The sequence below is a fragment of the Terrapene carolina genome, unplaced genomic scaffold (assembly GCF_002925995.2).
Source record: "Terrapene carolina triunguis isolate 2854851 unplaced genomic scaffold, T_m_triunguis-2.0 Scaffold229, whole genome shotgun sequence".
Classification (NCBI taxonomy): domain Eukaryota; kingdom Metazoa; phylum Chordata; order Testudines; family Emydidae; genus Terrapene; species Terrapene triunguis.
In genome coordinates, this window is record NW_020664580.1 from 1,893,119 (window position 1) to 1,917,383 (window position 24,265).

At 48.4% G+C, this 24,265-nt stretch overlaps 1 protein-coding gene across 1 annotated transcript in view; it reads left to right on the top strand.

Annotated features, from left to right (window-relative positions):
• Positions 1-24,265, top strand: part of GLIPR2 (GLI pathogenesis related 2) — a 49,494-nt gene that overhangs the window by 16,144 nt on the left and 9,085 nt on the right. Inside the window, exons 2-3 of the mRNA XM_026656374.2 lie at positions 2,955-3,063; positions 8,702-8,805. Of these exons, the coding sequence (XP_026512159.1) occupies positions 2,955-3,063; positions 8,702-8,805 (213 nt within the window). The remainder of the gene's footprint in view (positions 1-2,954; positions 3,064-8,701; positions 8,806-24,265) is intronic.

The window sequence follows — 24,265 nt, forward strand, 5'->3', positions numbered from 1 at the left end:
AAAAAAAAAAAAAAAAAAAAAAAAAAAGCCGCGATCGGTGGTGGCAGTTCAGCGGCAGGTCCTTCGCTCCTAGAGGGAGTGAGGGACCTGCTGCCCCCGAATTGCCGCAGGTGCCGCCTCTCTCCCTTGGCCGCCCCAAGCACCTGCTTGTTAAGCTAGTGCCTGGAGCCGGCCCTGCTCTGTATTCAGAAGCTTCTTGAACTAGGTCAAACCAGTATATGCTATTTCTGCAAGGAGCCATAACTTCAAAAACTTATCTGCATTGTTTCAGCATTGGGGATTTTCATTAACTGCCATCCATTAATTTACTGCAGGAAACATCTTTTAACTTACCCATTGAGCCAGGGATGCTCACTTGCAAGCCCACGAAGATATATATAAAATTTATAACATTAATACAATAGTCATTGAATAGTCCATGTTTCAAAAGCATCTGTCACAATTTGTATTTGAATAAAAGCTCTTTCCCTTGCGGTCCAAGATTTTCCACTGTTTGATGCAGGACAGAAGTGATAATCCACTGTAGATGACATCAGTCAGTCATTGTGGAATTTGATTAGTTGTTGCATGCAGTGATATGGATCTCATTCCGGCAAGTGCAGCGTGGAACATGCAGATGCAACCTCTAAATCAATCTCTAAGCCAAATTCAGTGATAACAAAAATGGTGGTGTAAATTGTTCGGAAAATGGGTGCATGTGAGTTTGAGAGGCAAAGTGGTATAAGCTGCACCAATTTGGCATTTAAAGGTATTGAAAGTGAGTACAGAATACAAGTGGGGGAGAAAGGTGAGGTATGGAAGGAAAAACATCTTACAGGAAAATGCAGGGGAGGCTGCTAGGCTGGTTTCTTTTAATAAAGTTACATCACCCAGAAAACTCCCATTGCCAAATTCAAACCTGGCATAAGTGAACACAAGTCACAGTGACTTCAGTGGAAGTTGTTAATCTTTACTGCAGGGATTAGTTTAATGTTTATTTAATGTCAAACTGGTGCAAATCATACTGTTCCGCCACTCAACACTCATTCATACCTGTCTTCTGACGAATGTACACCTGTCATTTTACTGTACATAACTAAGGCTACAATTTTTTCACAGAGTTCGTGGAAGTCATGGAATCCGTGACTTCCAGTGACCTCCATGAATTCAGCCCTGTTGGCCAGGAGCTGCAGGTCCTCCTGCCGCCCTCCGTGGCCACAGGCCCCCCAGAGCTCCCAGCTGCCGCAGGGGCGGGGCTGCAGTTCCTGAGGTGCTTCGGGCGGCGGTCCCCCCCAGCTCCCAGCCAACGCAGGCGGTGGGGCCCCCAGAGCTTTAAGCAGCTGCGGGCAACAGGGGCTCCCCTGCAGCTCCTAGCTGCCACGGGGGGAGCAGGGGTCCCAGGAGCTCCAAGCCACTGGGGGTCCTTCAAAGCTCCCAGCTGCCGCAGGTGGTGGGGGGACCCTGGAGCTCTGAGCCCCCACAGGCAGTGGGGCCCCCAGAGCTCGGAGCAGCCCATGCAGCTCCCCAACCTCTGCAGGTGGTGTGTTGAGAAGAAATTTAGGAAACCATAAGGAAAAACTTCCCAACCAGGAGGTGAATTAAGCTAGAAATGATCTTACAGGGGGAGTGTTGGAAGTCTTGTTGTTTAGGATATTTAAAAATAGACTTGATAAAACATAATTAAATGGATAATAGTGAACAATCCTGCATCACTGGGGAGATAGAATTAACATTCTAATGGGACTTGTCTTCTTGTGGAGCAGCAATAGTTAAAGTTGAAACTAGCTTCTCATTTAAGGTTTGTGTATATTTTTTTCTTTTTGAAACCCAAACTGTCACCAAAAGAAACTGAAACTTCACATGCCACCGCTTATCCTAAAGTAGAGTTCCTCGGTGAAGTTTGAAAAAATTCAGCAAAGCCATTGTAAATCTATGATGTCTCAAAATTTCCCTTGTTCATTTTTTGAAACCTCTCCTAATGGCTTTTTGGCTCATTGCATCTCGGAAACTCCAGTCTCTGCAAACTTCTGACTTCTGTCAGCAAAGTGAGTTGCTCCTGCTTCACTATTCCAGTGACACCATATATCATTGCTTATTCATCCTGTGTGCTGTCTTAAAGCTGAAGATTACCAGGGTATAAAAATAAACATCTTAAAGTTTTTGAAAAAAAAATCAGATTTTTACAAGAAACAAAACAATCCATTCCTGTCTTGTCTCTCAATAATTGTGGTGATTGTTTCAGTCTTTAAACCCTGAGTCGTATTTTCAATTCCTCATACATTTTTTTTCTAGTAATGGGGAGTGGTGGGGGTGGGGGCAGGGACAGTGACCTTATGCAATGTATGTTTCAAAATATTTGCATATATCTTAACTGTGAAGAACATTCACGTAGTCTTTTGACTATCTGTACCGGGGGTTTTGACATATGTAGAAAGGTCTTGTATAAAAAAAAAACCTTTATTTTTATTCATCATCATAATATAATGCTACTTATATCGTGTCCTTCCAACAAAGTATCTCAAAGGGCCTGATTCTCATTTACACTCAGGCCCCTTCACACTGACCTAACGGTATAAAAGGGCCTTAAAATACGCTTACTTTAAGACCTCTTTATACTGCTACTGAGGTGTTAAAGAGCCTTATTGTTGATGAGAATAAGGTCTGTGTTCTGCAGGCATTAATCAATAAACCCACATAACACCCTCTTGAGGTCGCAGGTAGGTATTTAAATATATATAACACTTTCAAAATTCTGAGATATAAAGCACTTGCTATACTTCTGGCTTCATTTCATTCTGCTTGTAGGTAATTAGGGTGGTACAGCTCTGTTGTTATTTCACTGAACAGTGCACACAGTATTCTTTAGATTCATTCAGAGTGCTGTACCAGTTTCCCAATATATTTCAAGTTTTCTTTTCCTGATTTTAATGAAGGCTGTATTTGATAGACCTCTCCAATATTTTGCATTATTTCAGCTTCCAAACAATTTGCTGAAGAGGTCTTAAAAGCCCACAATGACTACAGGAAGAAGCATGGCGTCCCACCACTGAAGCTTTGCAAGAAGTTAAACAGTGGAGCACAACAGTGAGTTCAACCCTTCCTTTCTTGTAATGAGACTTTTATCACATATATGAATTAAGCATAGCGCATTCTATTCTTTTACCCAGCACCGGGATCTGCCTATGCATATCCCAGAAATATGTGCACTTTGATATGTATTGTCCTGTGTTGAGGTGTTGCCTCCATGTATGATGCTTCCATAAATGATGCTTCCGTACCAGTGAATCTCTCGTGGTGGTGGTGGTATTCATATTCCTAGCTTCTAAGGCCAGAAGGGACCATTCTGATAGTCTAGTCGGACCTCCTGTATAGCACAGGCCATAGAACTTCCCCCAGATAATTCCTAAAGCAGATCTTTTAGAAAAACTTCCAGTCTTGATTTTAAAAATGCCAGTAATGGAGAATTCACCGTGACCTTTGGTAAAATTGTTCCAATGGTTAATTACTCTCATCGTTAAAAATTTACACCTTATTTCCAGTCTGAATTGGTCTAACTTCAACTTCCAGCCATTGGAGTATGTTACATCTGTCTCTGTTAAACTGAAGAGTCCATTATTAAATATTGGTTTCCCACATAGGTACTTATACATGGCAATCAAGTTACCCCTTAATCTTCTCTTAAGATAAATAGATTTTGCTTCTTGAGTCTTATCACTGTAAGGCATGTTTTCTAATGCTTTAATCATTCTTGTGGTTCTTCTCTGAACCCTCTCCAGTTTATCAACATCCTTTGCAAATTGTGGGCACCAGAACTGGACACAGAATTCCACCAGTGGTTGCACCAGTGCCAAATACAGGGATAAAATAGCCTCTCTACTCCTATTTGAGATTCCCCTGTCTATGCATCCCAGGATCCTACTCTTGTCATCTGCAAAAGTACCCTATTCTGGAGATGGAATAGTGGAGAGATACAATAATTTCACAGAGCTTTGACTAATATAATAACACCAGACCTTTGATTAATATACATTTTTGTGAGACTACTATTTTGTGCTCTGAGGGAAGAAGGATGGAAGAAAGTATCTTTTAGAAACATAGGAATGACCATACTGCATCAGTACACTAGTTCTTCTGGAGTCCCTGAAAGTAGGTATACTAGATACTACAAAGGAAGGTATACAAAATCTGAGAATGGACAATATATGAAATAACCTACCCTTAAAATAAGTTTCTTCCTACTCCTGACAGATAGATAGTGGTTGGTTTGTGCCTTAAAGCATGCAACCTTATATGCTTTTATCCTTCTAATGTAACTGTGTAGTAAAAAAGTCTTCTTGTTATCTATAGCAATAAATCATTTTTGAGTATTACTAAATTTTGACCGCAATAAATCCTGCGGTAGTGAGTACCCCAGGTTAATTAGGCCTTGATTTAAGAAATGCTTCAAAATTTGTTGTGTTATAATTATATCTGATGTCCCCTTGTTTTATTTGAGAAGCTTCCAATTGCCTTTCTCTACACGATTAATTATTGTACATATCTCTCAGGTTCCCTAGTATTTGTCTTCTCTCTAAAATGAATAGTCCTGCTCTTTTCAGTCTTTCCTACAGGAGCCGCCCCATTTCTACAATCCTTTTCATTGGCCACTTTTGGACTCCTCCTACTTCTGGCATATTGTTTTTGAGATGCAATAACCAGAACTTAGCCCAATATTCCAGGTGGTGCCCACACATTGGTTGTATACAAACAGTAATATTCTTACTGTTTTCTAACCCATTCTTTATGCATCCTAAATTTTTGGTATTTTAACTGATTGCCTTACACTGACTTGTCCACAGCCACCCCAGGTCTTCTCCTGCATGATTACAGTTAATATAGTCCACAGCAGTGTTTATGAATAGTTCAAATTATTCTTTCAAATGTGTATTACCTTGCATTTGTCTCTATTGAATGTCATCTGCCATTGTGCTGCCCAATTGCCTAGTATTGTTAAGTCTCTCTGGAATTCCTCACAGTCCTCTCTGTTCTTGACTAATTTACCACTTAACTTTTCCCTGTATGGTGTGGAATGAAGAGAAACCTTTGCTTGACTGATGTTAGTCACTTTGATATATTTATTTTAACTTTGGAAGGCACTCAGATACCAGTGTAAACAGGCACTACAAGCACCTAATAACTTTTGTGTCATTGCAGATGTAAGCCCCTATTCCAATCATTAATATATTAAACATTGGTCCTAGTAGAGCACCTTGGGCAACTTCGCTGTACACCCTCAATCAAACAACTCCCTGTCATTAGCTGATGCCTCACACTGTGCAGAAGACTTCACAGAAAACTTGGGCATTGGTGGCACCTTGTTCTCTCCTCTTCTCTGCTTGTGGCACACAATAGTTTAGTCTCCTGATAACTGACATGTTTTTTTTTTAATTAAAACATCACTGGGCTCAGTATAGAGGTCTCTGGGTGAAATGCCATGTGATATACATGAGGTCAGAGTAGATCAGAGGCTCCCAAATTGGATTGATTCACATACTACCTTCCTAAAAAAATTGATGTTTGAGGTACCACATGAAAATTTGTCCTTGTTGTGCATATTTATTTTAGGCCTTAGGAGGCTTACCTTATGTATTTCCAGATTCTATAGAAAAATAAATGCATACAGAAGCCTCAAATATTTGATTATAATATTTGAAAACATCTCAGGTTTTTAGACAGTGCAACAAGAAGCAGCACATTGAGGTAGCCATTATTATTATTGGCCTTTCATAGTACTCAGATTACAAGAAACAATTACATATCTCATCCATGATGCATTGATCTGTATTGGTATGCGGCTGTACTACATGCAGTGGCTTGACTTTTTAAATCATCTCATTTTAAATTCAGAGTTCCTGCTAATTCTTATCTGGATGGTTGTTGAACACAAGCCAAAGGTCACGTTGCTTTCCTTTTGCAAGATGTAAATCAAGAAAAACACAAAATACTTTGAGTAGCTGTCAGAGAAAAAGAAGAGTGCTATTAATGAGAAGGGGACATATCTGTGTGAAAGGGCAGGGGGGCTCAGCAGGTGGGGTAGAGAGGTGAGGACAGTGCTTAAAGTGGTCTGAAAGAAGAGGTGGGGGTTCTATCCTAACCTGGGAGCAGCAGCTTTGGTAAAACAGTGCTTACAGTGCACCTCCCAGCAACCCAGCTTGAGTTTAAATGTCTTTTACTAGGTCTGTGATCTTTTGCATGCTCCTTCTTGCCCTCTCCACTTTAAGTGCTGGTGGAAGAGTCTTCGCTGGAAGTTGGGGCCTTTATGTGGGTACCTGGCAGCTCCAGGAGGTCTTTTGCTCCTCAGCAGTTCTAGCCTCCACTCCCAAACATGGCCCCTGGACATCTGCAATGCTGGACAAACTGCACCGTGGCCCCGTTCTTAGGATGAGGCTCAGACTGCAGCCAGAGCAATGTGACTCTGCTTAGTCCTGTAGCCAGACTTTTATTCACTGGACCTGACCAGCTGCCACCCCACCCTCCCGGCCTCCCTGCAGAGGCAGGGGGAATTCTCCATGCATCCCCTGCCTTCCAGCCCTGCAGGGGTCAGGCCTCAGGCCTCGGCCTCTGTGGGGCAGGGAGTGCAGAGGAAGCCCCTGCTCTGCAGCGGTTACTTATGTGTGTGGTGGGGGTGAGGGGGCTTCAATCCCGTGGCTCCCTGTGACTGTGAGCTTTGCAGCCGCCCTGAACCAGCCCTGCCTGCGCGTGTCTTTTTGGATGAGAGGAGCTCTTGTGGCACAACAGGGAACTTTGCACGTTTGCTACAATAACTTGAGCAGTGTAGCCCTGTACAAGTAGAAGACTATGCCGGCCTTCTGTTCTGTGTGCAGCGCCTAGCACAACTGGGGCCTCGTCCTAGGCACTACAGTGACGCAAATAATAATATAGCAGAAAGGCAGCTAGCTGGGTGCCTGGTGAGAGTAGAGCGCCCCTGTGGACAGCCACAACGCTCAACACACCACCGAATAAAACTACTCTGCCGGCGCAGTGGGCAAGTTGTTCACCTTTGTGGCTGAAAGCACCATGTTGCTTCTTGAAGTCGGGTGGCACCTTAAAGACTAACAGATTTATTTGGGCATAAGCTTTTGTGGGTAAAAAAAACCCACTTCTTCAGATACATCTGAAGAAGTGGTTTTTCTACCCACAAAAGCATCTAAAGAAGTGGGTTTTTTTACCCACAAAAGCTTATGCCCAAATAAATCTGTTAGTCTTTAAGGTGCCACCAGATTCCTCGTTGTTCTTGTGGACACAGACTAACACGGCTACCCCTCTGATACATGTTGCTTCTTGGGCATTTTTTGGCCTCCGCGGTGCAGGAAATGACTGTTCCTTTGGAACCGAAAGGGTTTTTTAGAGTTTTGGGTGTAACCCTTCCAACAGGCTCCCATACCATGTTCATGTACTGCGGTTTGGGAGCCCCTGGACTAGATGATCTAATGGTCCTTCTGGGCTTAAATTCTTTTAAATCATCTCGGTCCACACTGAAAATTGACTATTTATTTCCTGCTCACTGTTTTTTGTCTCTTAAACAATCTCTAATCCATGACTATTTACCTCTCATGCCACGATTAATTTGTTCTCTTTATAACTTCTTGGCTGGGACTTGGGAACCCCCCCCAAATATATTCTAATTTATAATTGTAGGGTTACCATACGTCCGGTTTTTCCCGGACATGTCCGGCTTTTTGGTAATCAAACCCCCGTCCGGGGGGAATTTCCAAAAAGCCGAACATGTCTGGGAAAAATACTCCCAGCTTCCGGCATCCCTGGCTTACCTTAGAGCGGGCTCCAGCGGCTGCTGTGCTCCCTGACTCCTTGGCTCTTCAAGAGCCGAGCTGCCCAAGCGCTACTGGCTTCGGGCAGCTCGGCTCCTTCCGAGCTGTGCGGCCCCGGCCGGGCACTTCCGCTCCGGGGGCACAGGGTCTGGAGGCATGGGGGCTGCCCGAAGCCGGTAGCGCTCGGGCACCTCGGCTCTTACAGAGCTGAGGAGTCAGGGAGCAGCACGCAGCAGCCGCCGCCGGAGCCCGGGAGGGGAAGTGCCCGGCTGGGGGTGCAGGGTCCGGAGGTCTGGGGGCTGCCCGAAGCCAGTAGCGCTCGGGCAGCTGTTTCACGTGGCTGGGAGGGAGGAGGGGGAATGCGGGCACTCAGGGGAGGGGGCGGACTTGGGGCGGGGCCGGTCGGGCAAGGGGCGGAGTTGGGGCAGGGGCGGAGCCAGGGCCCTGTGGCGTCTCCTCTTTTTTTCATTTTTAAATATGGTAACCCTAATAATCCATATTGTCCCTATGCAGATTTTTCCCATGTAGGGAACTAAAAACTATAGGAATTGGCACTTACAGCAGTTTCTGCAGGTTCTTTTTCTTCTCCGTACACAGAAGTGGCAGAAGCTGCAGCTCCTGGATTCTCCAGGATCGACACAGATCTCAGTGACATGAGGCTTTGTACCAGACCCTCTGTGGCAGAGAGTCATGCTGTATAGAAGTGGGGAGGCCCTAGAGGCAATAAGAAGGCAGAAGGCCTCTGGACTCCTCTCCTCATGCTGCTGAGATCTGTGTTGATCTCGGAGCACCCACTATTTTAAGCGCCTGGAAATTCAGTAACAGGATTATAAACCCTCAGGTCAGTGTGACTGCTATCTGCATGCGATATTACCTGGTACTGCTCTGTCACTGGTGTATGATTCCTTTGCTAGGTATGCAGCAACACTGGCTAGCACCAAGGTCCTCCAACACAGCCCTGAGTCTTCAAATGGAAAATGTGGAGAAAATCTAGCGTGGGCTTCCTATGATCAGCCAGGTAAGTTTGGTCTTTGCTCCTAACTCATAGATATTAAGTAAACAAGCCTCTTTAGTCACTTTGAACTAGGCATGTAAATATTTTTAATACAAAGGCCCAAATCCCATCCTGGCTGGTCGGGTGGCTCAGAGCAAGAACACAGGTAGATATTTCCTCAGCTCCAGAAATCTTGACAGTATGAACCTGGTTCCATGGGACTGGCTTAGGGGATGTGCAGTGGTGGACACTTAAACTGCTGTGCTGAAAAGAAGATGTGCATGCTGCAGCTCAGGGCCGCCCGGGGGGGGGCAAGTGGGGCAATTTGCCCCAGGCCCCGGGCTCCACAGGGGTCCCCACGAGAACGACTGAGGCTCCCTCCCCGACCCCGCCTCCGCCCCTCTCCCGGAACCTCAGCGCATCCAGGAGCGTCCCTGGCTCCAGAGGGGCCTGAGCTCCTCCCCGCTCAGAGCCGCATGGTAAGGGGGCGGAGCTGCGAGCTCTGGGCCGAGTGGCGGGAGCTCAGGCCCCGCTGGAGCTCGCAACCCCACCCCCTTACCACGCGGCTCTTAGCGGGGAGGAGCTCAGGCCCCACCGGAGCCATGCTGCAGCGCTGTCCAGGGACGCTCCTGGATGCGGCGCGCCGAGGTTCCGGGTGAGGGGGAGCCCGGGGGTAAGGGGCTGGGGCCGGGGGGGTTGGATAAGGGGCAGGGAGGGGGCAGAGGTTGGGGGGGGCGGTCAGGGGACAGGGAACGGGGAGGGGGTTGGATCGTGGGCGTTCTGGGGGTCTGTCAGGACTCGGCGGGGGGGGGTGGATAGGGGTCGGGGCAGTCAGGGGACAGGGAGCAAGGGTGGAGTCCCGGCGTGGTGGTTGAGGGGGGTGTCTGGGGAACGGCGAGGGGACAAGGAGCAGGATGGGTCGGGGATTCTGAGGGGGCAGTTGGGGGGCAGGAAGTGGGTGGGGGTCGGTTAGGGGGCAGGGCCAGGCTGTTTGGGATGCACAGCCTTCCCTACCCTAAAGCTCATTCAGCAGTTTGAGGCTTGCAGAAGAGCCAAGTTGTTAGCTTTTCCATTAGGGCTGCCGTCCACTAGCGTAGTTGGGGGGGAGCAGGAGAAGCGGCCGCTCCCCCACTGAGCACATATCCAAAAGTGGTGCCTTAGGCGCCGACTCGTGGGTGCTCCAAAATTTGGTGGGTGGGTGCAGAGCACCCACCGGCAGCTCCCCACCCCGCCCCACAGCCCCAGCTCACTTCCACTCCGCCTCTGCCTCCTCCCCTGAACGCTCCGCCCTGCTCTGCTTCTCCGCCCTCCCCCCCGCTTCTCGCGAATCAGCTGTTTGTGTGGGAAGCCTGGGAGGGTGGAGAAGCAAGCGGCGGCGTGCTCAGGCCTAGGGAGGCGGAGGCGGAGCAGAGGTGAGCTGGGACGGGGAGTGCAGGGCCGGCTCTAACTTTTTTGCCGCTGCCCCAAGCAAAAAAAAAAGCTAGGGGGTGCGGCCGGAGGAGCGAGGCGGGGGGAGCGGCGTGGCTGGAGGAGCCAGGGGGGGGGGGGGGGGGGGCCGGGGGGGGGCCAGGGGGGGGGGGCGCCTTTTTTATGTGTTTGCTCCCCCTGCTCTTAGAACCTGGCTACGCCACTGCTGCCGTCCCTTTCACTTCTCAAATGCCAAATTATAGTCTATATTTAATGTCAGTGCCATAGGGAGATTCATGTCACGGGAGGGTAGCTTCATTTAAAATTAGCCACTGGGGGAGGGATCACATGAGAAGAGCAATATCCTACACCACCTACCTCCTTCCCAACCCTACCAAGGGAGACCCCCCTCCCCTGCATTCCCTGAGGCTTCAGAGGGGTTAATTCAGTGCTTCTCAAATTTTTGTACTGGTGTCCCCTTTCACATAGCAAACCTCTGAGTGCGACCCCCCCCCCCTTATAAATTAAAAACACTTTTTTATATATTTAACATTATTATAAATGCTGGAGGCAAAGCGGGGTTTGAGGTAGAGGCTGGCAACTCGCGACCCCCAGTAATAACCTTGTGACCCCCTGAGGGTTCCTGACCCCCAGTTTGAGAACCCCTGGGTTAATTTAATTTTAGCACCTTGTGTCCATTCACATGCATGTGCTATTTTGAGCATTTCAATTTTCACAACATAGGCTCATCCCAGATTCTAGAACAAGCTCAAATGCTCAGTTCGTGGAGTATGTACATAAGCTATACTAAAGACAAACCCACAGTAACCGTCTCCAGTTTGTGAGGGACCCCATGGAGCCGGTCTCTAGGAAACAGATAAATGCATGGAGGTTAAGTCCATTAATGGCTATTAGCCAGGATGGGTAAGGAATGGTGTCCCTAGCCTCTGTTTGTCAGAGGGTGGGTGGAGATGGATGGCAGGAGAGAGATCACTTGATCACTGTTAGGTTCACTCCCTCTGGGGCACTTGGCATTGGCCATTGTCGGTAGACAGGATACTGGGCTGGATGGACCTTTGGTCTGACCCAGTATGGCCATTCTTATGTTCTAACCTAAATGAACCCAAAGTTATGGAGACAGATATGAGTCAAGGAAGCCAGCAGAGTATCAGAAACCCGGAAAAATCTCTGACTGGATGGGCTCAGGCGTTTGGTCACAAGCTGAGGTGGTTCAAAAGTTTTGGATTTTTTTAAGCAGAATTTTTTTATTGTTTCTTTAAACAATCAAACACAGCAAGCAGCAAATATTTGGCCACACACTTCTGAAACCCCAAACCATATTCAGGTTTTGGCAGACTAATTTCAGCTTTTCAATTTAAAAAACCACAACAAATTTTGAAGGAAAGCAGACATTGTCCGTGATTTTTTTCTGCTTTTTAAAAACCCCTAGTTTTCGATCCAAAAAAAGTTTTGACGGAAAATATTTGTCCAACCCTTTTAATGAGCTTTAGTGCCTTTTAGCACTAGCTGATGCTGAGAACCAGTGATAGCTTGTAAAGAAGTTTTCTCAAACTGGGTTTGTGCTGAGATGCGGAAGGTTTATTTTTCCCAGGGCCGCCCGGCGGGGGTGGGGGGAACAAGTGGGGCAATTTGCCCCGGGCCCCGCAGGGGCCCCCACGAGAATATAGTATTGTATAGTATTGCAATTTTTTTTATGGAAGGGGCCCCCGAAATTGCTTTGCCCCAGGCCCCCTGAATCCTCTGGGCGGCCCTGCTGCAGCTAGCATGGTCTGCTAACGGCAGGTGACAGACAGCTGGTGGGCTGGATCTGCATGCTGTGAGTAGCAGGCCATGCCCCTTCGGGGAAAGAAGCCTCCTACACCTTCTCTATTCCCTGTCCCAATTTTGCACCAGCACAACATAGGAGAGTCGTTGGCCCAACATTGCCAGGCAGCCTAAGGGCTTGTCTGCCCTTGAAACTCTACATTGGCACAGCTGCAGCAGCACTTCCATGTAGACATACACTATAGCAATGGGAGGGATTCCCCACACCCCTGAGAAACGTAGTTATGCTGATGTAGGATTTCAGTGTAGATCAGCCCTAAGTCAATGCTAATTGCTCCTGCATTCTCCTCTCCAAGTGTGGGAACTGCTATATGAATAAATCACTTGTAGAGACCTTTGTGTCAATACCTTTGTGGTCCCTCTTGAATCACCAGTGCAAATACTTTCTGACCTAAAAGAGAAATGACTTTTATATGGTTTAGTTTAGACATGTGACAAATCGAGCTCTTAGTAAAACTATCTCACATAGGCAGCATGTGGTGAGTGGTCAAGAAGAACAATTTTCACTGAGCTCCCATCCATCCCTTCTCCAGTCCCTTATTTTAGTGACTTTAAGGCTTGCTTTCCCCCTGCAGGGACCAGGCAATGCAGTAGGTTAGGACTCTATCCCTTCCAGAGAACATTTGACTTAGAAGAAAAGTAGTTTCATACTGTCACCTTAGACCGGGATTTTCAAAAGAGTCCTGGGGAGGTAGGAACCCAAATCCCATTGTTATTAGGCCTCTAAGCACCTTTGAAAATCCCAGACCTATCCCTTAATGGATATTCGTTCACAGTAAAAAAATCATTACACACTTTGGCTCACTTCAGAACTATTAGCATGATGTCCTTTGGAATAGCATGAAACATGCTTTTGGGGCAGCCTGGGGGAGCATAGTTGTGTGAAGTTAGCACAGGGCTTGTCCCTTGCTAGCTGTACTTTATTTCTTCCTTTTTATTAGCACTAATGTTCCACAAACATTTTTAACAATTTATATGATGACTTTGTTCGACAACTTAGCGAGGAAAAAAAAACCCTCTACATTATATAATCCTTACTCCTTCATGGAGCAGTTTTTTCTTCTACATGCTGTTTCCACAGGTGTTTTGTCTAATCTGCATGGAGAGCTTTTTATATGGCTGTATCTAATTTATTTATTTACAGCATTGCATGTCCTGCTGAGCAGTCTGAGCCATGTCCTCTCCTTGTTCCCCAAAATGATAACTTTTATGATACAAATCTTTTGAGTCAACTACATTGCCTATAGAGCAGGGCCTTTTTAAGTGCTTGTGAGTGAAAGCTAATTGTGTGCAGAAAATTGTTCTCAGCTGTTGGCTTAGGCTATGCCCCTGTGGAGTTGGTTCTCTTTCCATTTTTTTCCTTGTCCAGTTCCATCCTGATAATTAATTTGCGTCAACCTGAATGAGGCTGGAAACTGGCTGTATTACGGATTCTATTCAAGTAGTTAACAAAGGGAGTTAGTGTCTTCCAATTTCCTTTCCAGATGAAGGAAACATCAGTAAGTCTTCAACTTGGCATACAGTCTCTCTAAAAAGAGCTGTTGCATTGCTGGATTCTTGGTGTTCGACAAGAATGCTGGCATAGTTGGGTTTCATGTGTCAGAAGAAAAGTAGGGTTTGAAAATGTAATGGCCTAACTGTGAGTTTTTAGAATTTCTTTAAATTTCATTATAAGATTTCCAGCTAACAGTCTATGGCTGTTGTTTGAAATTTATTTAGCCCTGTATTCTAACAAGTATGCGTCAGTCATTTGCTTCCTCTGATCCTGAGGAAGTTGCGTTGCAGACTTTCTTTTTCTATGGTCAGATGAGTGACAGCATAATCACAGTTACTTAGGCCTGGTCTACACTAGGCTTTTATGTCGAATTTAGCGCCGTTATATCGAATTAACCCTGCACCCGTCCACACCAGGAAGCCATTTAGTTCGACATAGAGCTCTCTTTAAATCGATTTCTGTAATCCTCCCCAACGAGAGGAGTAGCGCTAAATTCGAAATGGCCATATCGAATTAGGCTAGGTGTGGATGGAAATCGACGCTAATAGCTCCGGGAGCTATCCCACAGTGCACCACTCTGTTGACGCTCTGGACAGCAGTCCGAGCTCGGATGCTCTGACCAGCCACACCCCCGGGAAAATTTGAATTCATTTTCATTTTCCTGTCTGGGCAGTTTGAATCTCAGTTCCTCTTTGGACATCGAGGTGAGCTCAGCAGCAGTGGCAACGATGCAGAGCTCTCCAGCAGAGATGGCCGTGCAATCTAATAGAAAGAGGGCCCCAGCATGGACTGATCGGGAAGTCTTGGATCTCATCGCAGTGTGGGGCGATGAGTCCGTGCTTGCCGAGCTGCGCTCCAAAAGAAGGAATGCTAAGATCTACGAGAAGATCTCCAAAGCCATGGCAGAGAGAGGCTACAGCCGGGATGCAGCGCAGTGCCGCGTGAAAATCAAGGAGCTGAGACAAGGCTACCAAAAAACCAAAGAGGCTAACGGACGATCCGGATCCCAGCCCCACACATCCCGTTTCTACGAGGCACTGCATTCCATCCTGGGAGCGGCCGCCACCACTACCCCACCCCTGACCGTGGACTCCGAGGATGGGATATTGTCCGCGGCCGGTTCCTCGTCGGACATGTTAGCGGATGGGGAAGATGAAGAAGGAGATGAGGAGGACGAGGCAGTCGACAGCGCTGGCACCGCTGATTTCCCCGACAGCCAGGAGCTCTTCATCACCCTTACCGAGATCCCGTACCAACCGTCCCCATCCCTTACCCCGGACACAGAATCAGGGGAAGGATCAAGCAGTAAGTGCTGTAAACATGTAAACATTTATTTAAAACAGAACGGTAATATTTATACTATTAACAATTTATATTTATAAAAGTGCTGTAAACTAGTAAAAAAATAATCAGGTACAAAACAGGAATATTTACAAAGGTAACAAATGGGTTTTCATGATTTCTCTGTCTTAGGCTCTTCTCAATTTAGTCCCAAGTATTTTAAAAAATTTTCACAATGTCCCTTACTACATGATTCCGAGGCCCAAGACGCTCCACTCCATAGTCCCAGTGCACCTAGGCGAAAATCCGGTCAATGTGGCCGGGGATTGACGAGAAATCCTCGTAGGAGAACTCCTCGTAGGTCTCGTGGAGGTAGATCTCAAGCCTGTTTATGAGGTTCCGGGGTAGGGCGATCTTAGTGGGCCCTCCGTGGTAGCAGACATGTCCCCTCCACGCCACAATCAAGTACTCGGGGATCATGGCCCGACATAGCATGGCGGCATACGGCCCCGGTTTCTGCATGCTTTCCCGCAGCATGCGTTCTCTCTGGGTGTCCGGGATCCTCAGGAGGGTGATGTCGCTCATGACGCCCTGCTTTGAATTAGGGAGGGGAATGTTAGTATTGGGACTGCTTTACAGCCACGCGGTGGAGGGAGAGGGGCAGCATACAGGGATCTTTCCCTGGGACAGCCGCGAGGGGGTGGGACAGGGGCAGAGTTGATGCTGTCCTGATTGCTGGCAGCAGAGACTGGCATTGCTTTCAATGTGAAAGGAGGCCAGTGCTACTGCTGGAGTTTTAAGCAGCCACAAGTCTACGGCTTACCATTATTGCCCGCTCCAGAAGTTCAGGTCTCCAGCCACAGTTCTCTGATCACTCCAAGACCACCGCAAGTCCACAGGCACTGAAGGCGACGGCCGAAAATTCGACCTTGTCCTGAGTGCGCATGTGAGAGGTGCAGTGCATGGTCTTGTTCACAGAGAAAGACTAGGTTCTTTGTATACAATTTCATTTATCTGTCTCAGGAATTCACTCCCTTTTTACAATTCACACAGACACATCTGCGACTGTCTCCCAACCCAGCCTGTCAGCACACTCCCAGAGGCTAGCGCAGATTAGGCGGAGGAAGAAGAAGACGCGTGAAGACATGTTCTCAGAACTAATGGGCTGCTCCCGAGCCCAGGCAGCCCAGCAGACACAGTGGAGGGAGAACTTGTCACAAATGCACCGAGCAGTCATGGAACGGGAGGAGAGGTGGCGTCAGGAGGACCAACAGGCTACTGAAAAGCTGCTTGGACTAATGAGGGAGCAAACGGACACGCTCCGGCGCCTTGTGGATGTTCTGCAAGACCAGAGGCAGGAGGACAGAGCCCCGCTGCAGTCTATCTGTAACCGCCCTCACCCGCCACCAAGTCCCACACCACCCTCACCTAAAGTCCAAAGAAGGAGGGGCGGCAAGGGACGTTAAAACTTTCAGTCAACCCCTGCAGACTGCTCTAGCACTAGAAGGCTGACATTCCCCAAAATTTCATAAGTCCTTTCCTACCCACCTCACACAAGCCCCCGTCCAAGTTTCACCCCCCACGTTTCATGTCTGGTTCGCAATAAAATGTTTGTTTCTGTTCATTGCTGTTTCAGTCAGGTTCTTTTGAGGGAGAGTCTGTCTGGAGGGGGGAAGGGGATTGGTAATTGGACAGGACAGTGATCTTTAGCAGGGTACAGAGGCGGTGTCAGGTCCAGCATCAGGACACATACACAGTGCAGTCACTGGTTACCCTGGTCAGTCTGGGAGGTGTTTTTCATGTTCTGGGGGGGGGGTTGCTCTGTGACTTTGTGGCGGGGGAGGGCAGTTACAGATCTTATGCAGCGGTCCTTATCCTGGCTCACAGATCCACGCAGCAGGGGATCTGTAACCCTACTCCCCCTGCCAGAAAGTCACATAGCCGACACATACACGCAGTCCCCCCCAGGAGTGCTGGCAGGCTCCATTGAAATAACCAGTCCACCAGTGCGGAGCCTGTCATTCCGGGAGTTTAGAAGCATCATTTGCATCAGAACACTAAACCCGCCCCCCGCCACAGTCTGCGTCCCCGGTTTAAAATATTCCCGCGAAAACAGCAATACAGACAACGGTGTTCATTAACAAAATAGAACTGATTTTATTTTTTGGGAAGGGGAAGGGGGTGAAGGGGGTATGTAACTGGAGAGGATAGTCAAAATGAACTGGGTAAAGAAACGGGGGCAGGTTCAGCTTTTCTGTCCACAAACTGAAAAGTCACTGGTTGCCCTGCTCACTCAGGAACCTAGCTTTCAAAGCCTCCCGGATGCACAGGGCGTCCCGCTGTGATCTTCTAATCGCCCGGCTGTCTGGCTGGGCGTAATCAGCAGCCAGGCTATTTGCCTCTAGCTCCCACCCCGACATAAAGGTCTCCCCCTTGCTCTCACACAGATTGTGGAGCACACAGCAAGCTGCAATAACGATGGGGATATTGGTTTCACTGAGATCACAGCGAGTGAGTAAGCTTCTCCATCTCCCTTTGAGACGGCCAAAAGCACACTCCACTACCATTCTGCACTTGCTCAGCCGGTAGTTGAACAGTTCTTTTTCTGTGTCCAGGGCGCCAGTATAGGGCTTCATGAGCCAGGGCATTAGCGGGTAGGCTGGGTCCCCGAGGATGACTGTAGGCATCTCCACATCCCCAAGAGTTATTTTGTGGTCTGGGAAGTAAATACCTTCCTGCAGCCGTCTAAACAGACCAGAGTTCCTGAACACGCGAGCGTCATGAACCTTGCCCGGCCATCCGACGTTGATGTTTGTAAAACGTCCCCGATGGTCCACCAGTGCTTGCAGCACCATTGAAAAGTAGCCCTTTCTATTGATGTACTGGCTGGCCTGGTGGTCCGGTCCCAGGATAGGGATGTGAGTCCCATCGATAGCCCCACCGCAGTTTGGGAATCCCATCGCGGCAAAGCCATCTATGATGACCTGCGCGTTTCCCAGGGTCACTACCTTTGGGAGCAGTACCTTCACGATTGCCTTGGCTACTTGCATGACAACAACCCCCACGGTAGATTTGCCCACACCAAAGTGGTTCGCGACTGACCGGTAGCTGTCCGGCGTTGCAAGCTTCCAGAGGGCTATGGCCACTCGCTTCTCAACTGTGAGGGCTGCTCTCATCCTGGTATTCTGGCGCTTCAGGGCAGGGGACAGCAATTCACAAAGTTCGAGGAAAGTCCCCTTCCGCATGCGAAAGTTTCGCAGCCACTGGGATTCATCCCAGACCTGAAGCACTATACGGTCCCACCAGTCCGTGCTTGTTTCCCGGGCCCAGAATCGCCGTTCCACGATATCCACATGACCCATTGCCACCGTGATGTCCTGGGCGCTGGGGCTCGTGGTTTCTGACAGCTCTGTGCTACTCTCCGACTTCAGGCCATCACGGCGGTGTCGTAGCCTCCTCGCCTGATTACTCTTCATCTGCCTCAGGGAAAGGTGTATGATAAGCTGCGAGGTGTTGAGAACGGCCAGAAGTGCAGCGATGGTCGCAGCGTGATCCATGATCGCAGTGCTGTGGCGTCCGCGCTCTCACTGACCAGAAAAGTGCGCGAACTGATTTCCCGCCGGCGCTTTCATGGAGGGAGGGAGGGAGGGAGGGCGTTAGTGACGGACGGATGACGACAAATTTTTTTTACCCAGAAGGCATTGGCGGCTCGACCCAGAATTCCGATGGGCAGCGGGGACTGCGGGAACTGTGGGATAGCTGCCCACAGTGCACCGCTTCCAATATCGACGCTCGCCCCGTTAGTGTGGACTCACAAAGTCGAATTACTGTCCTTAGTGTGTCCTTAGTGTGAACACACACGTTCGACTTTGCAATATCGATTCCACATATTCGATTTAAGTAAAATCGAATTACCCTCGTAGTGTAGACATACCCTTAGTGTATTCTACCTCTCCCTTCTCTGGGCTGCTCTGGTACACCAAACACCTGATGGCATGCCAGGTGTCTCGTGAACTTGAAGGCAGGTACTAGAGACGCTTAGGACGAAATTCTGACTAGACCTTATGTGGTGGGAAGTATGAGAGGGCATCTTGTGGTCCGTGAAATGGCCATAGAGGACTGCAGGCTGTGCACTCTGGGGAGAAAAGGGACTTCACTGTTCCGGGGGACACATGATGTCCCAGAGGATTGGAAGGATGCAGAGCAGAGCCTATGGAGATGGATCAGCATGCAGAAGGGAGCAAGCTTCACCGCAATAAAGGAGTGTAGTAGCAGGCACGCATTGAGACTCCCCAATACGCCTCATGGCGTGGATGGCTCCTTACCACTCAGTGCAGAGTTGCACCCTACGGGCTTGATCAGTATAAAGGTCTGTAGAGGCTGTAGCACCTGGTGCGTTGCAGCAGCACTTACCGCACGTCTACTAGAAAGACCTGTACGAGGGGAGTGTTGCCGCTTCCGGGGAGCCCCCCAGGTAAGCCCCTCCCAGAGCCCGCCTCACCCCATCCTGTGCCCCCTCCCACACCCAAACTCTGCTGCTGGGGGGGGGGGAGGAGGGAAGAGCCAGGTAGGGAGCCTGCCGCCTCCACCAACTCCACCCCCTCAGCACCAGTGGGGGTCCTGGGCCGTGCGCTGCTGCTTGTGCCACCCCAGCAACCACGGGGCCCCACGCAGCTCCCACCCCCCCCCCAATCAAGCACGCAAAGAGGGCTGGCAGAAAAGAAAGGTTCAATATTACAAATAAATATTGGTTACATTAAGCAAATATGTGGTTTATTTTTGAGAGGAAACAACTCTACATTTCCTAATTTTCTGTGTTTTGTGGGAACTGGTAAATTCTAAGACAGTTTTTGTTTAAAAATGAAATTAGAAAAATGTTACAACTTTTTTTTTTTAATCGAGCCCAATTCTGCTGCTTTTCTTTACATGGAATAATATCTAACTCTGTTAGTCTACTTATGAAAATCACTAGGATTATTCACGGAGTAAATTACTACTCAGTGTGAGGAAAGGCACCACAAGATATTAAGGAAGTGTACAAAAAAGCGAGTGAGAGAGAGAAGAGGTTTTAGAGGGAGAAGTATAATGCATACCTCTTCTCCATCTTCACTATAAAATCATTATCATCACCACAATAGAGCAGTATCAACTCTTAGAACTTAAAGCTTCTGCTTATCAGATTGTCCTGTTCTTATTATACATGTTCTGTCATCTACATGCGATATGGAATTTTAGCAGCTTTTCCTCACAGCCAGGGCATGTCGAAAACCATCCAAGACTGTTCAGTTCACACTTCAGAGAGGCATGCCAGGATTGCTGTCTAGTAGGGGCCATCAGTCAGACATTGTCAGCAGCAGCTGTGTTTCCTTAGAAAAGTTTTGCAATTTCAGCTGTGGTTCACAGCAGTAAAATCAAGTAAAGTATTTTTTTTAAAGTGTTAGCGCATTGCTCTGCAACTAAGTCCAGCAGAAAGGAAGCTCCGGAAGTGATTTAAAAAGAGATCACATCTGTTTGCACACTGCTTGCACCCACCACTTCTGCTATGATCTGGTAACTGTCATCTAGGGTGGTTGGGTGTGGTTGGTTTGTTTGGCTTCTTCCTTTAAACTAAAATGTACTTCTTACGAGTGCCAGCTCAGCCAAATGTTTCCTATTTGGGGTTTTGGTTGTTTGTTGTTTGTTGTTGCTGTTGTTTTACAAAAGGTTTATTCAAATGTAAAGTAAAATGGTGGCATTTAATATAAAATTACATAGCTCAATACAAAATCAATTCAGGCAGATTAACTAGAAATGCGGTGGTGAGTTCTCTGTATCAGTGTTTCCCAAACTTGGGACGCCGCTTGTGTAGGGAAAGCCCCTGGTGGGCCGGGCTGGTTTGTTTACCTTCCGCGTCCTCAGGTCCGGCCGATCGCGGCTCCCACTGGCCGCAGTTCGCTGCTCCAGGCCAATGAGGGCTGCTGGAAGCGGCACGGGCCGAGGGACGTACTGGCCGCCGCTTCCAGCAGCTCCCACTGGCCTGGAGCAGCGAACTGCGGCCAGTGAGAGCCGCAATCGGCCTGACCTGCGGACGCAGCAGGTAAACAAACCAGCCTGCCAGGGGCTTTCCCTACACAAGCGGCGTCCCAAGTTTGGGAAACACTGCTCTATAACATCAAACTTGGGGAAATAGATTCTGTGACAGTTACTGGCTAACTGCGCTTCTGACCCTCCGGTCTCTTTGCGTGCACTCCTTCTCAGATCTCTAGCCATCACCTGGTTTAAAGTGGAATTGTGCAATTCTCCTATTCTCAGGCTGGTCTCTGGCTTTAGTCTTCTGTGAATGATTCTGTGCTTATCTCAGCAGATCTGAATTTATGTCCAGCATCTGCAAGCCTGTTCCCTCTGGGAGCTATGACAGTGGTACCCAGTGACCGGACAGGCTCTTTAAAGTAAAGTGTCATATATTAACACACAAGCATTTAAGAGGAAAAACAGATCTTAAAAGAACAATATTGCCAATCTTACGAGATCAAAAATCGTAAGTCAGACCCTCTCAAGAGATCCAAACTCATGAATCATGCCCTCAAATCATGAGATTGGCCCCCCAAATAGTCTTTTTCAAATCAAATCATGGTTTTTATTCCGTCTATTGACTTTTTAAATCCCCTTTATTCCCCTTCCAATGTGTGGGGGATAATTTCAGGTAGAAAAGTCAACCTTTAATGCACACAACAATTCACACCTCTCCAGGCGGCTCAGATGGAAACTCCACTTGCCCTCTCCTCACCCTTAAGATAGAGGAACTGCCATTCATCTCCTGTTTTGAATAAAGGAAAATTCATAAGTTGGCAACCTATCACCATATTTTTATGAAACAGGTAAAAACCACCCCCAAATTGCTAAAATGATAAAATTGTGAAAAATAAAGCAGATTGTACTTATAGCTAGTTTACCAGGTATCTAATTATTATCCATATGGGGCTCCTCATAGGGCTAAGCTTCCTATAAATCCCACAAGACCTCTGGGGTCTGGCTGGCATAGATACTTCCATTAACTCAACCCACTTCTCTCTCCCAGCCTCAGAGGAAGAGTTCTTTTAAAAGCTGGTTAGTCCATTTGATCACCTCCCCTTTCTCCAAGACAATCACTTTTTAACTGTGTATAGCCCTGTGAGCTGTTAGTTCTCAGCCTTGGCACAAGGCTTGCAACTTGTTGGAGACAGGATGCAAGGTCCTCGAAGCTGATAGCTTTGCTCAGTCTTTCAAGTGTGAGCTGGGATGTCCTTATCTGGGGCAATAGTTTTCTTCCTGGGGACAATTCTCCTTTAATTCAAGCATTATAGGTAAGGCTACATTTTAGTTACAGGTATTTTTAGTAAAAGTCACAGACAGGTCATGGGCAGTAAAGAAAAAATCACGGCCCATGACATGTCCATGACTTTTACTAAAAATACTGGTGACTAAAACTTGGGGGGGGGGGCTGCCTGGGCCCCCGCAGGTGCTGGGGTGGCACAGGCGGCAGCGCATGGCCCAGGACCCCCACTGGTGCTTGGGGGGGCGGAGTTGGTGGAGGCAGCAGGCTCCCTACCTGGCTCCCCCTCCTCCCTTCCCCCCCCCCAAGCAGCAGAGTTTGGTTGTGGGAGGAGGCACGGAATGGGGTGAGGCGGGGTCTGGGTGGGGCTTACCTGGGGGGCTTCCCGGAAGCGGCAACGTCCCGCTCGCTCAGCTGCTAGGCAGAGGCGAAGCCAGGCACCTCTGCGCACTGCCTCTGCCTGCAGGCACCGCCCCTGCAGCTCCTATTGGCTGTGATGGCCTGAGACTGCCCTAGCAGCGGCTGGTGTGTCTGTCGCAGGGGCTGCCTGAGCTACCCTTGAGCCAGGTGCACTGGCCACTGCAAAAGTCACGGAGGTTGCAGAAAGTCACAGAATCCATGACTTCCGTGACCTCCACGACAAACTCGCAGCCTTAATTATAGGCATCTAACAGGGGTGGCCAAACCATGGCTTGCGAGCTGTATGCGGCTCTTTTACAGTTAAAGTGCAACTCGCAGAGCCCCCCGCATCCCCCATTCTCCGCCTACCAGACTTGGGGGGCGGAGCTAGGGGCTTCTGCCAGAGACGAATGTTGCCTGCTGAGAGTTGAGGGGCACCATTTAAAGGTTCCCCCCCCAACAGCTTGAGTCACGCCCCCCCCCAGGCACACGCCCCCTGTTACCATCAGCGGTCCCTCCCTGCAGCTCCCAGGTGTTAGCTCCGCACAGAGAGGCAGCGGCAAACAGCTGGGAGCTGCAGGAAGGGGCCGCTGCATTAGCTCCAGGAGGGAGAGGCAGCAACAAAAGCAGCGGCTCTCCCTGCAGCTCCCAGCTGTTGATGCCCAGCTGTAGTGCAGGGAGGGGGCCAGGCAGCACCATGTGACCAAGCGGCGCCAGCAAACTATGGCAAAAATCGGGGGGAGGGAGCACGTGATCCCATATGCCTCCCTATGCGCCACCTCTGTGCCCAGCAGGGAGGGGGCCTTCAGCCCTGCTGAGTGCACCTGTCAGGGCTCGGGGCTTCAGCAGGAGCGGGGCTGAAGCCCTGAGTCCCAGCAGGTGCCTCCCATGGGGCTGAAGCCCCAAGATCTTCCTCCCCCCTGGGCTGAATCCCCAAGCCCTGCAGGCAAGCCCTGGTTCTTGAATTTCTGAAGATTGTCGTATGCGTCTTAGCGGGTCAGTGGCCGCCCCCAGTAGGAATTAGATGAAGGCATTCATACAGAAACTTTTAAGCACCCAGTATACAGTAACTACCTCACTGACCAGGTCACATAGAGGGTTCATAAAATTCTTACTAAGCAGAATTCTTAAAATATTACATAACAACGACATGTCTGTCATTGGTTCCTCATATCTTGCATACTCTCTGTTCTGTTCCTGGTAAGCTCTTTCTTCATATGAAGTCTGAATGTATCTATTAGACCTAGAATAAAGACTGTGGGCTTAATTCACCCCTGTTTTATGCTGTGTAATGCTGTGCATTTACACTGACCTATAGCTGGAGTAACATAGGGTTCATTCAGATTCTGCAGCTGAAGAAAAGGTTGCAGTTGGAGCCACTTAACCAGGAAGAATTATTTTTTGGCATGCACTCGATTTAACAGAGATGTTGATACAAAAACATCACATTCCAAATAAGCTCATAGCATCAATAAGATCTTGGTTTGGGCATCATTGACTGACCGATTTATTTTAGACACGTTACTCTTGAATGAAGCACAGAAGCATCTATGATTTTTCTTCAGTGTGCAGGTGTAACTTCTGTTAGCATTAATGGGAATCACACTTGCACATCTAGGTGCACAGAGACCACCCCACCCCGCCTATGCAGCTGCAAAACAGGTCTTGTTCCAATGGCTTTTCTTGGGCCAAAACTCAAGAGAAGGCAGAGGGGGAGGGAGAAGAGCCCAGAATTATGCTTGAAACAATTGCTTCAGAAAGTGTCT